At 46.0% G+C, this 13,473-nt stretch overlaps 2 protein-coding genes across 2 annotated transcripts in view; one reads left to right on the top strand and one right to left on the bottom strand.

The window, feature by feature from the left end:
• Positions 1-9,809, top strand: part of KIAA0355 (KIAA0355 ortholog) — a 28,296-nt gene extending 18,487 nt beyond the window's left edge. Inside the window, 6 exon segments of the mRNA XM_008929256.4 lie at positions 288-413; positions 882-1,849; positions 5,017-5,188; positions 5,981-6,115; positions 8,239-8,317; positions 8,898-9,809. Coding sequence (XP_008927504.3) covers positions 288-413; positions 882-1,849; positions 5,017-5,188; positions 5,981-6,115; positions 8,239-8,317; positions 8,898-9,215 — 1,798 coding nt within the window. The 3' untranslated portion in view covers positions 9,216-9,809.
• Positions 9,810-12,126: 2,317 nt separating this feature from the next.
• SS18L2 (SS18 like 2) lies at positions 12,127-13,330 on the bottom strand. The gene is made up of 3 exons (XM_029965567.1): positions 13,262-13,330; positions 13,038-13,114; positions 12,127-12,651 (listed from the first exon to the last, which is right to left on the bottom strand). The coding sequence occupies exons 1-3, from the start codon at positions 13,328-13,330 to the stop codon at positions 12,564-12,566; spliced, it is 234 nt and encodes a 77-aa protein (XP_029821427.1). The 3' UTR covers positions 12,127-12,563.
• Between the last annotated feature and the right edge of the window lie 143 nt (positions 13,331-13,473).

Below are 13,473 nucleotides of genomic sequence, written 5' to 3'. Positions count from 1 at the left end.
AGGGTGTTGGGTGCTCAGCGTTTGCTCTGCTGGGCCTCAGCTGTGCCTGCTCAAGAGCTCATCGGCAGTCATGGTATAAAGACATGGAATTGCTTAACTTTGCGTGGGATCACTTGTGTGTCCCACAGCAGGAAGAAACTGCTCTGGCTGCAGGTGCAGGAATCCCCAGGGGTTTGTGGGTTGTGCTGCAGGAGTGCAGCCACTGCCCTTCTGTTTTCTGATGTGGCAGAATTGTTTAAGGTAGAAAACAAACGTTTTGATTTTTAGTTTAAACTCCATGATTACAGGTGCCTGAAAGAAGATCCAGCAACAATGTCTTTGCTACAGAGGAGTTTGGATCCGGAGAAGACCCTGGGGCTGGTAGATGTGCTCTACACTGCTGTGTTTGATATACACAGGTGGAAGGAAGGAAGGTACGTCTCCTCTTGAGCCTCACACTCCACTTCCTTAGTTTAAACTAAGCTGTCATTGCTGAGTGAACTGTGCTGAGAGATTTGATGGTACCAGCTTGTCAGAAAGGAAAAATGGGAGTCCAGGTGAGAGTGAGACATTGGTAATCCCCATAGATACAGGAGGCTGCTTAAGACCAAACCAGCAGCTTTTCCAAGGGTACAAAAGTATTTGTTTCTCTCTTACAAAAATGCTTAATTTATATTAAATTAGGCTCCATTTAGGTCTTGAAACACAATTCTGATTTTCTTAAGGAATGGGAAGTAATGCAAATGCTAGCAATAATTTGCAGTTACCATAAGAAGTAGCTGATGAACTTGGCAGTCTTTGGTGCTGTTTCTTTCTCTGTTATCCAAATCCATATTTTCCCCCAAAGTACAAACTCAGTTATGTATTAGGTGGTTTGATATATGTGGTTCTCGTTGCTGCAGGGAGCAAGCTTTGCCTTGCATTCAGATCCAGTTACAGCGTGAAATCTCAGACTTTGGGAACCAGGTTGACTTGCCCTCGGGAAACGGAAGCAAATCTTCAGGGGGTCTCCAAAAGACATTCTCAAAACTGACCTCACGGTTTACAAAAAAAACTTCGTGCACCAGTACGAGCAGCACTGGCAGTTACTCCATCCCCAACACGCCTTCCAAAAACGTGTTCATAAGCTCCTGCTCTGAGGAGAAGGCGAAGGTGCCCCCGGCCGTGGACGCGCGGCTGCAGAGCATCCTGAGCATCGGGAGCTTCCCGCGGGCCGCGGAGCCGGGCACGGGCGGCCAGCTGGCCAACGGCTTCCTGGGGGACAGGAGGGACAGCTTCTTCAAGACAGATGATGGCAAGGATGACAAAGGCATGAATTTACCAACTGACCAAGAAATGCAGGACGTTATCGATTTCCTGTCTGGTTTCAACATGGGCAAATCCCAGCAGACCTCTCCGATGGTGAAACGAAGGAACTCTGTTGCCTCCTCTGCAGCAGCGGAACAGAAGTCGGGGGCGGTCCAGCAGCAGCCCCAGTCTGTGTCTCACCCTCCCCTGCATCCTTCTCAGCAAGGCTTGTCCCAGCAGCAGCAATCCCAGAAGCAGCAAATGCAGTATTACCAACACTTGCTTCAACCTATTGGACCACAGCAACGTGTACCTGCCAAATGGCTCAGTAATTCTTCACAGCAGCAAGCCCAGGCTGTTGGAACTGGATTGTCTCATATAAACCAGTGGAACAATCCTGGATTTTCAGATTTAAGCTCTGATTTGTACAGCTTGGGTCTTGTGAGCAGCTATATGGACAATATGATGTCAGAGATGTTAGGACAGAAACCACAAGGACCTAGGAACAACACATGGCCAAATCGTGACCAAACTGATGGAGTGTTTGGGATGTTGGGAGAAATCCTGCCTTTTGACCCTGCAGGTGTGTGCCTTTTCCTTTCTTATACTTTTTGTAAGAGTCCTTTTCCAAAGAATGCTGTGAAATATTGCTGGCAATAACTGTGTTTCCTCGTGCTGCCCCCAGATGTGGGGGTGCTGACCAGGGCAGGCAGGGATTTGTGTGTGTGCCAGTTTGCTTTGTTAACAGAAGTTAATCTTGAAGTGCAAGAAACTTTCATTAATGAGCAAGCATGAGAACTGATTCCTTATTTCTTGTCCCAGTTGTAGATGTTCCTCCTATTCTTAATTTATAAAATTGTTTCAAATCAAACTCTTGGGCTCAGGTATTTTCCCTCTCCCCAGAATGACTCTTCCTGCTCTTTACTAGTCTTGTAATATGGAGATAGTGATGCATCTTTCTCATATCCCCACATTTTCCCTCCATTACTCTGCAATTCCATGGGAATCATGCTGGTTCCTGTTCTGCAGCTGCTTCTGCATTGAAAAGCTTGGATGTCAAAGGATTGGAGACTAAAAAGCAAGTGCCATGAGGTTTGCCAGATGTGTTTGGACCACCAATAAATTGCAAATATGGATGGATTGTTGTCAAAGATGAAGTGAGATAAAATTTTAGTCATAAACAAATAGCTGAAGTCTAAGAAATCAGCTGTAGAATCTCAGAGGAGCTGAATGTTCAATGCCCTGTAGGGGCCATTCACTGAAGAGTTGGACTCCATGATCCTGTGGGTCCCTTCCAACCCAGAATATTCTGTGGTTCTGACTGTAGTACTCAGAACAACTTACACATCCCTTGCCTTGTAAATATAATCCCTGTTGGCCTGGAACACAGCTCCAGGAATGTGCAGTGTGCACTTAGGGGAGCTGCCTGGAGGGAGGCAGCAGGAGGACAGGAAACCCTTTATCAGAGCAGGATCCGGTTCCCGGGGCTCTGTCTGTCTTTGGAACGTGGAGGTGTCTCAAACCAGCTCCTCTGGCTCGTAATTCTTAAAGTTATTTTGTCAGTTTAGTTAATAAATCAGTGGAGTTTGTAAGGCAAAAATAGGCATCAGAGTTATGTTGTTGCTTAACACCTGTAAGTCTGAATTAGCATAATCTTACTTATGGTGTGGACTTAGGGATTATCACAACCTTTAAGTAAGGACAGAGTGATCTTTACTAAGCACTAAATCCATGTGTGTCTGTGTAGGGAAAAGACAGCAGGTATACAAAGAACTGGCATTTTCAGCATTTTGAATCCATTCTATTTCTGTAGTATTTTCCTTTCAGTCTCTATAAAACTGCTCAGTTTGGTCCACTGGATGAAGGTCAAGGACTTAGGAAGTGACACTCAGAAAAGGTGACTGAAGCTCATCAGTGGTGCTCAGTGCATTGCCCTTTTACACTTGTAGTGATAAGTAAACAGCATTTTCCACAGATCTGGAATTTAAAAAACCAAAACCAACCAAACAAAACCCCCCCCCTTCCAATTGAACAGACTTTTCCATTGGAAAGATAACTTTTCTTCATAGAACTTGCCAGGTTGAGCTGTGGTGTAGGAATTTTCAATCTAAGCTTTAGTTAGTGAAGTACAAAAAGCTTTAAAACACAAACCATTTTTTTCATTTCCAGGCTTTCCTAGGACTGCACATTTGTCATTTGAAAGAAATCACATTACTATTTTAATAAATATTTTTAGTGTCTGAAAATGTCTCTTTTCAGATGCAAATGTACTAATTAAGAATTTATAAAACTGATGGCTTTTCATGTCAAAGGCTTAACTAGCTACCAAAAATGTATTTTGCTGTACTTCTATCACTGTAAGGACTTGATGAAGGAATGTTGCAGTAAGAACTAGCAGAATTAGTGTTGAGAACTCCAAGTCTTTTGAAGTAAAAAACTCTCTGTTACAAAGCTGTTCACCTGACATGTTTTTAGTGAGACAAAAGGTAACACAGGTTTCTGTTTTGAATATACCAGTGATTTAGCACTTAATGCTACCCACAGGGAAAAAGCCTGGATGCCCTTCAGATCCCATCCAGACTCTGTCCTTGGATCTGAGGAGCTGTCTGGCTTCCAGCCTCATCTTAAGCTGATATAAAGATGTTCAAGGGGGAGAAGGAGCATTAGTGGGGATGTTTTGTTTCTGTCACAGCTCTGTCCCTTGCTTGGGTAGTAAAGGATGCAGAGAAACAAAATTACCTCCCTGTCATTTGCATCCCACGAAACGTTGTGGAGCTCTTTTCTGGACGTGTCAAATGAGAACAAGGAAACTTATCTTGTAAATGCAGAATTGAATGTAGGGAGCTGCCACAGGAAAGAGGTTTCTGCTTCCTGAGCTGTGCATGATTGTTGGATGTTCTTCAGTCCTCACTCTTAATCTCAGACTGAGCCTGGCAAGCAGCAGCTCTGCACTTCCCACTGCAATTCCTGTGTGTGTAGTCTAGACATCTTCCATAAATCCAGTCAGATTGCAAAGGCTTTTCTCAGGGAAGAAAAAACAAAAGGCAAAGAGAAACAGAAGCTGTGGAAACTCAATTACACTGAATCATAGCAGCATTCCTTCTAATCTAACTGCTTGCTCTGACCAGTGGAGCATTGAAACACTTCTGCATTAAGGCTTTTGCTGTGTCTGCTCAAGATCATGCTCGTCCTTTACCAGATGCTTGGGACACATAAATCACTTTAAGAATGGAAGAATTTTTAAATTACTGCTTTTTTCTGTAAATATGATTCTTACTCTGAAATATTTTGTGGATCAGGATCAATATGTTTTCCAAATTCTTTCATCCTTGTAGGAAGTAGGCAGTTTTGGGGCTCTGAAATTCTGATTTCCCCAGTAAGCAGGACCACATCTTAGCTGGTTGCACTCCTGCAGCAACTATAGTAATTGGAGTGTTCTTTTTTGCTGGGCGTGGATAAATGTACAGGCTTTAAATCTGCTGATGGATATTGGACCTGTCAGTGTGCACACATGTCACAGGACAGATCCTACTTCCCTGCTGGAATGCCAGGGTGTAGTTCCAAGTGTTAATTATTCCCCCCCATGGGTGCTGTGTATGTGCTCGTCTGTCAAGAGGAACCCACCGGTGGCTCCCCTTTGCCACCAGGGAGGGGATTTTGCTGTGGGGGGTGGTGAAGGCTGAAGGATGGAATTTGGGGTAAGTGCAGCAGCAGGAGCCGAACGTCAGCAGTGTTGGTTTGTCCCCCCAGTTGGCTCTGACCCCGAGTTCGCCCGCTACGTCGCCGGGGTGAACCAGGCCATGCAGCAGAAGCGGCAGGCGCAGCAGCTCCGCCGGCCCAGCACCAGCACCGCGCGCGGCAACTGGGCCCTGCCCGACGAGCCCCACAAAACATGGCCCTTCCCCGAGTACTTCGCAGAGGGGTAAGACACTGTGGCTCTGTCTGGCAGCCTGACTTGGCAGGATGGGGCAGTGCTGGATGTTTTTTCCAGCTGCACTTCGTTCTGTCAGGAGTGAGCAATGAGCCCCTCCTGCTTTGCAGGGGCACTGACAGGTTTGATGTCTCCTCTGGAGTGGTGTGGAGACTGACTGTGCCTCCAGAGGGAATAAGGCATCTACAGCACAGATGCATTCAGAGAGTTTTCTCTGAATATTCTGAAAACCTTTGAGACCCACTTTTGATGAAAAGTGATGCAGTGCCTGACTGAATTAAGTTTTCCAGATTTTAGCCACTTAATCTTGCTCCTAAAAGGCAGGTACCTTACAGCAAGTACATTAGTGGTTCTTAGTCTCTTCCAAATCATAACTATTTACAACAGAAGTGTTTCAAGATTCTCTGTCCCTTTGTCCACAGTGTAACAGCTGTGACTTGAGCTGGTGTGAAACCAGTAGGACAGTTGTGTTCTGGCTCAGTTTTGCAGTGAAAAAGTCAAGTGATTCCAAACCCAAGCATCACTTCTCCTTCCTGAACAGGAGAGGCACTTTTAATGGACATTATTGTTTTAGTAAAATATATATAAAGAAGCTGTAACAGACAAAGCAGTTAATGTGGCCACTGAGACAAGTGAAAGTATTTGTGTTACTGGCACATTTTCCCAAGTATTGAAATGTCTTTGTTTTCTGAGGTATCACCTGTGACAGGCTCAGCACAACTGGGACACATTCTGGACCAGGCACTGTAAATACAAGGACTAACACAACTTCTTGTGTTGCAGTGATGTGACAAATAGCTGGTCTGGAACTCAAGGAGACTCTGCCAGCTCAAGTGATGAGACCTCCTCAGCCAACGGAGACAGCCTGTTCTCCATGTTCTCAGGGCCAGACCTTGTTGCTGCTGTGAAGCAGAGGAGGTGAGCAGAATGAACAGAAATACAGAGCACTCTGTAAGATTCCTTTTTTATATCTACAATTTCATTTGAGCCTCCAGCCAAAGGAAATTCCTGCTGCTGAGACACAGTTACAGGGTCAGTGTGTGCTCTGCACGGGTGGGTTGGGTCAGTGCATTCCCAAAGGGAGGAGTGTTGGCAGCTCCCTCCTCCTACACACCAGCCCTGTGCAAACAGCTGAGACTCAGGACAGCAGGAAAGGTCAGATGCTTTCCCTCTTCCAAGAGGTTCTCTTTTGGATGCTGCTTCTTTCCAAACTCCTGGGGTGTTAGAGACCTGTGCTGAGCTGGTTTGCAGACTGTGCCTGGCAGCAGCTCTGCTGTGCCCCTGACACTGCACTGGGGTGGCACTGAGGGCCCCCTGGCACTGGGGAAGTGCTGCTATGTGGTGTAGACTTGTCTCACCTTGGCTGCCACTGCCCTTCTGGGAGTCCTAAATACACTGGTTAGTCCTTTATTTCTGACAATATGAAGAGGTGGCTTAATTGCCTTCATAAATAATTTCAGTAGCTTAAAAACTAAGCCAGGATTTCCAGCTCTGAACAATCCCCTTCCAGCAGCAGGAATTGCAGCAATTGCTTTCTGCAGTTCTGAAGGGCTGGAGGCTCGGTGTGTCTGGGACCTCAGTGATTCCATAGCTGAGGGCAGTTAGAACAACAGTAACAAAAGGCACAAGATGAAGCTGGAATACCAACCCAGTTCCAATCTGGGATCATTCTCTCAAACTGTTTCTCAGAGTCTTTTTGAAAAATAGAACAAGTTAGTTCTGTGGCCAAAAATTCTGGTTTTGTTTACATCATAAAATAATTCAGTCAGTACCTTTAGATACAAGATTGTCTGTCTGCTTTTTGGTGCCCAGAAGTTGTCAGTGGGTGCACTGCCAGTTTCCCCCAGGTTATACCTGGATTGCTGTTTTTATGTGCATTGTCAGAAAGGAACTGACCAAATGAGGAGCTGTTTTCTGAACCTTTACACTTACCAAGACTTTATAGAGAGGGAACAGGAACTGAGCTTCAATGGATGCTAAATTGAAGTTAATAGAAGAGAGCCACTGCATAAACATCACAGAAGAAGTAATTATTTGTATTTTTTTAAAAAAGCAGCAGGGAAAGAAAATACAATAGCACCTAAGGGGTGAATTAACCTGCCAAGCCAGCAGACAGCTAGAGATGGATCATGGAGTGACTCACGGAGCAAGAACAAGAAAAGCCTGTGCTTTATGTAGAGCTCTGAAGAGTAGAAGGAAGTTCCCAAGGAGGGTACTTCACTGAACAAAAACTTCAGCTGAACTAACAATACTACTGTCTTATGTTCCTTTGAGGAAGAAAAATATTCTCCAGTTGAGGGCCTGATAAAATACCAGAGCTAAACCTGGGCAGCAAGAGAAGGCAAAAGGGTTGGGTGTGCTAAAGCTGACCTGCAAAGGGCTGCTTACCCATGGAGGCCTGATGGTTGGAGCATGCTGCTTGGGTTTTTTTAAGGAAAGGATGAAATAAAAGATTCTGCTTTAATCTAATCCCACCCCCTAAAAAAAATCCAAAACACAAGACTAAAAAAATCTTTCAGAATGCCCACGTGGTCAAGGATTTCTATTTGATACCAGGCATTAGGTCACAAATTTAAACTGAAGGTGGCATGTTTTTCTTCAGTCAAGTAACTGTGCTTCAGCAGATGCTTCACTTGTTCAACTGTGCTTTTATCTTGTCTGTAAAGTTGTTTCAGAAAACATACTTTAAAAAGCCCAAAGAAACCCAAACCATGAGAGCAGGTGACAGAAAAGGCAATTTCTGGCAGATTTCTTCCAGGTGGGCAAAAGCCTAACCCAGCTCCCACTCACCTCTACACAGACCTTGCTGAAGCTGTAGCTCCAGGAAGTGCTGCAGTGCCATTCCCTGCCTGGGCTCAGTGATCAGGTTCTTTCTGTTGCTGCCTTTGCCTGTATGGAGCAAAAAGTACCTGAAACCCGCTGGAACAGCAGGACCCACTGTGGGGTGTGAGAGGCTGAGAGCAGGAATGGGCTGTGCCAGAGGCACAGTGTTGGGGTGAGTCATTGAAACCCAGCAGTGACTGTCCCTCTCTCTCTGGCAGAAAGCACAGCAGTGGTGAGCAGGAGCCCAGCACGCTGCCATCGCCTCCCCTCCTGTCTGCAGCTGACGACCGCAGCCAGGTGAGCTCACTGGACCTTGCTCCTCTGTGTGTGTGTGGGGGGGTCTGCACTAGGAAAACAACTGCAACAGCATCTGGATCTCCAGATCGGTTACTTCAGCAAAACCCCAAACCATCTGCACTCGAGGAGTACAAAAGTCACCAAATTTAAATATTAAAATTGGAAATTACTTACTTCTTTCCCTTTTGTTGGGGCCACTCTGTGTCATGCTGAAGTAAATTCAAAGGTTTTTTAACAGGCAGATGTGTTAAGAATCCAGAGTGCTTTCCAGGCATCCATTGTGCTTTCAAAGGTAAGTTATGACCCTGAGATGAGCTCAGTTGGTTAGAACATGGTGCTGGTAACACCAGGGTTGTGGTTTGATCCCTGTATGGGCCATTCACTGAAGAGCTGGCCTTGATGATCCTTGTGGTCACTGCTTGGATTTCACAGAATATTCCGGGTTGGAAGGGACCCACAAGTCTGTGAAATCTTCTGAAAATGTCTTAAGGAGGGGACAAGGTGATGTGTCAAGTATTGTCTCAAAACCAAAGTGTGTTGGTATCGAAGAAGCCGACCCCAGCTGGTTTTGTGTTCTCAGGACAGCAAGACCAAAACGTGGCCCCCGAAGGCGCCGTGGCAGCACTCGGTGACGGGCACCCTGCCCGGGCAGAGCTCGTCCCTGTACCCCCTGGGCAGCCCCGTGAGCCAGTGGAGCGACACGATGCAGCTCCTGCCATCGCCCCTGTGGGCCAACGACTGCGCCCCGGCCGCCGGCATCTCCTCCGGCTTCGCCTTCGCGCAGCAGCAGCAGCAGCAGCAATCCCAACAGGCTTCCCAGCACAAACAGATCAACAAGGGCTTCAAATCCTTCCCGGTGAAGCACGAGCGCAGACCATCGTACCTGCCCCAGTACTGACTGCTCTCCTGCAGAGCAGCACAGGGCCAGAGGGACGGCGCAGCTTCCGTGCCCGGGGTGTTGGCTGTGTCCTGGTGATCTCATTGGCAGGAGTTGGAGGGGTTTGGGGGAGACAGACAAACTCTCCAGTTGTGACTGACAGTGCTGAGCAAATGTGGCCAATATGTTTGTTGGTGGACATGAAACAGCCCAAAACTGTGATGTAGAAATGCTTTTAAAAATGTGTATATTGCCTTTACTTTCAAAACATTTTTTTTTCTAAAAAGAACTGCTGAAGGACTACCATACAAGAAACACTGTATTTTATAGCTATTTTTCATATAGATTTATAGTTAAACATCTTACTGAAACACATTGAATATGTTGGAGCAAATATATAGTGGTCACTTTGCTCAACACTGTTTGTGTTTAAATTTATAAAGGACAAGCTGTAGAGCCTTTGTATTCTCATTATGGCCCGGGGGCAGCTTTTTTTAAATGAAGTGCAGCCGCAGCTCTTGCTGTGCCACACAGATGAGTTCACTGGGGAGCTGCTGCAGGCCCAGCTGCAGACAGTGCTGTGGCAGGTCCCTCACCCCAGCTCAGCAGAGCCGCTGCCCTCGGGCGCAGTCGTTCCCGAGCTGCTGGAGCCGACGCTCCGGTGTGGCTGCCGGGACTCCGGGTCGGAACACCCTGTTCCTTGGGCAGCCTTTGGCCAGAGCTGCTCCCACACAGGGCTCCTGCAGTGTGTGAAAGCAAAGCCTAAGAGACTACTTGCTTTTATTTAAAGTCTTATTTCAGATGCTACAGTTGATTAAAAATTGTGAGCTGGCTCAGAAGATACTAAAACTGAAACGTGGGGTAGCAGTTAGTTAAAAGAACATTATTTTTTTTAAAAGGATAAAGTAATTATTTGCAGTCAATATGTGCCATTAAGTGAACCTGTGGAATTAGGAATAATCTTCCAACCAAAGTGGATCCGGGAGAGTGACTGGTGCTTAAAAATTGAAGAACAATGGTAAATATATGTATAGCTATCCCACTGTATATGAATTGAGATTACAGAAGATTCTTTATATAGTTAGAGCTTATTTAAATTTTCATATTTCATCTTTGAAAGAGTCTAAAAACCACAATATTTTCTGGTATAAGAGTTTTGACAGTATTAATCTTATTTTTGTATTTTTCTTAAGTCATATCATTCTAATATGTTAACTACTAGTAAAATGGGTTATTAGTTCTAACTACATAATTTTTCAATGAAGATAAAGCACATTTGTTGGTTTTGGTTTTACAAACTAATTACATCTATATCTAAAGATACCAAAAAATAAATACATTATATATATATATATATATAAAGTATACACAACACTAAAACTATTAAACATCTGGGTATTTCAAACCCATCCACCTTTTTTGTTTGTATGGTGACGGGCTCTATTTGCAGGCCCAGATTGTTACCTTTTGTGCTGTTTGAGGATGCCAATGTTGCCTGTATTTATGATATTGTCACCATGTTTTCTGAAACTTCATACTTACCATGTTTACAAAGATTTGTTTGCTGTACATAGACTTTTTACAGTAATGTGCTTTGCACAATCAGTGTGGCTTCTGTCTGTAAATTGTTAATGGTCTGTACTACTATAATTTTGAAAACCCTCCACTGAAAATGTTAGTGGTTATTTAACTTGATGAATGGTTTTGAGTTTCCTAAATCTTGTCGTTTAGATCTAATATTAAACCCTAAATTTGGTTGTACTTACTGATTATTCATACTAAGACCAAAATGGAAGTTAATGAAAACACTTAATTTTGAACTTTTTTCTAACAAGTGCCAAAATGATTGCTCTAGTTTTTGCAGTTTATTCATAATTACAAATGCTGTCGAGTTCCTGGACCTACATCAGTGAAAACAAAGAAAGTTTGTCTGCATTTTGACCACGTGGGTGCTACTCTGTCCTTTGCTTCCGATTGTTCTGAACACTGGTAATTTTAAGAATTGTTGCACTTGGCAAATGAGTCTTGCCCTTAAACTTCACTTACACTGCCAAGTGCAAGGGTTTGGTGCTTAGTTAACTTACCCTTATTGCAGTGCTTCTTGTGAATAGCTAATGCTTCTGAACTGGAACTGTACAGTTTGTATTTTAAAGCTTCTGTAAAAGTAAACTATTTGCTTTATTAAAGATATACATTTAATAGGTCATACCTGTTTAAAATATGCACCTTGCTGAAAATGAGCAGCACCTTAAACTGTAACTTTGGTTTGTAAACAAAGATCTTATTTCATTAACATGGGATTATTTAACAGTTTGAAAATTGTCAACTGCCTACTTACTGACTCATCATATAAAACCAAACTTTATGCACTGTACAATTTGAAGCATCTTTAAAGCTACTTTCTCAAGCAGGTGGCACTGGAGGAGCTGGCACAGACACTGCCTGAGCAGGGTCTCTGGCCCCGTAGTGCAGATGAACATTGCCAACTTCACCTGCGTTTTCAGCAGTCCCAGAGTAAATAACTGTGCTGGCAGTGAGCAACAGTGAACTGCATCCCCCTGCCCACAACTGTCAAGGCTCTTAGTTCAGCTGATGTTACGGTGGCACTGGAGTGCCACATCCAGGTGGGCAGGGCTGCTGTGCTCCTTGGGGGTGAGCACAAACAGGCAGCTGGACACAAGTGCTGACAGATCCCCAGGAGCCACGTGAACCCACCTGAATGCACAAGAATTCACTTGTTCAGTCTGCAGTACACGGCCTTCCCAGCACAGAGGAAAAGCCTTGACATGAGTGGGGCTCGCTGGAGTAAAGGCTGGGCTTGTCCCTTGCACTGAAGTGCAGCAATCCCCTCGTTCCCAGGAAAGTTAATATTTGTTTCACTGAATCACTGAGCTGCTCCTTTGTTAACATGTTGTATTAATTCACAATATACTACAGTTTACAAAGAACATCTTTATTCAGCACAATTCTGATACAGGACCCAAATGGCTCTGTATATGGCAACACATGCCTGCCTGTGTCATGCTGGAGGTAGCAGTCACCTGGTGAAGTGCTTACCCTGTTACTGCAGAACCTGAGTCATAAAACAGGCTCTGCGTCCAGCAGTGCTGTCTGGCTGTGCTCAAAGTACACTGCACTGAGTTTTTCAGAGGGAAAAAGGCACTGTGATAATTATTAATCACCCTTAAGCTGTGTTGATTACAGTAACAGAGGAAGAACTAGCCTAATACTACATGGAAAACTACAGTCACATTTTAAACACACAAGTACCAATCACTTTTTACCTGCCTTTCAAGACCACAAAGCTGGACTCCTAAACTGAGTATTTCTACAGAGTCTGAAAGCAGCACTGCTCTGTGCAGGTGTCAGTCAGTCTGCAGCCTTCTGTGTGCTGGGCGGTGTGGCATCTGCAATTGTGGCTAAATAAATGAGGTTTCTGTGCAGGATATGCTGGTACCTGTGAGAGAAGGAAACACAGTATCTGGGTAACCTGCTCCTTCATAGCCACCTACCCACACCTGTCACTTTAGCAATCTGATCAGGATTTGCTAACCGGTAAAGAAATAGCAAACTACAACAGTAAATCAGGGGAAACGTGTTCTTGTTCGGGGTGTGTGTCACACACGGGGCGCGCAGAGCCGCTGTCACAGGACACTGAGTGAACACCCTCACGGAGCCGGTGGGGTCGTTTCGTCGGGGGCAGCTTTGCTTTATACATCTGTGACAATGATTCTGATGCAGTCCCTTCATAAGGCCGGACGCATTTGCTTCGGGGTGCTAAAGCTCTGGGCCCGGGAGCCGCGTTCCCTCCCCTCCCCGGCCCTGCCCGCCCCGGTCACTCACTGCACGCAGTCGGTGGCGCGGCCCTTGCTCTGGTACTCCACGATGCACCGGATCAGCTGGTCGTTCTCCTCCAGCAGCTGCGGATAGAAGCGCGGTCACCGCCCGCCCCGCCGCGGCCGCGCCCGTCCCCCGACCGCCCAGTCCCGTCCAGCTGCTCCATCCGGCCACTCCCTTCACTCCCGGTTCCAATCTGGCCCGTCCCGTCAGCCCGTGCCGGCGCTCACCTCCTGCAGGGTGTCCTGGTTCACCTCAGCCTTCCCCCGCAGCCGCTCGGGCACGAACGCCACGGACATGGCGGCGCTCCGCCGCCTGAGGGCTCCCCGCGGCCCGCCCCGCTCCCATTGGCTGACAGTCGCGCAACGCGCGGCGGCCCCCCCGCCCCCGGAAGCGCCTGAGGCCCAGCCCGGGCCCAAACCGCCCTCCCGGCCCTCGGCAC

The sequence above is a fragment of the Manacus vitellinus genome, unplaced genomic scaffold (assembly GCF_001715985.3).
Source record: "Manacus vitellinus isolate BGI_N305 unplaced genomic scaffold, ASM171598v3 scaffold_10_pilon, whole genome shotgun sequence".
NCBI lineage: Eukaryota > Metazoa > Chordata > Aves > Passeriformes > Pipridae > Manacus > Manacus vitellinus.
Note: the sequence above shows the minus strand (reverse complement) of the source record. Positions and strands in the feature narration are given on the sequence as shown.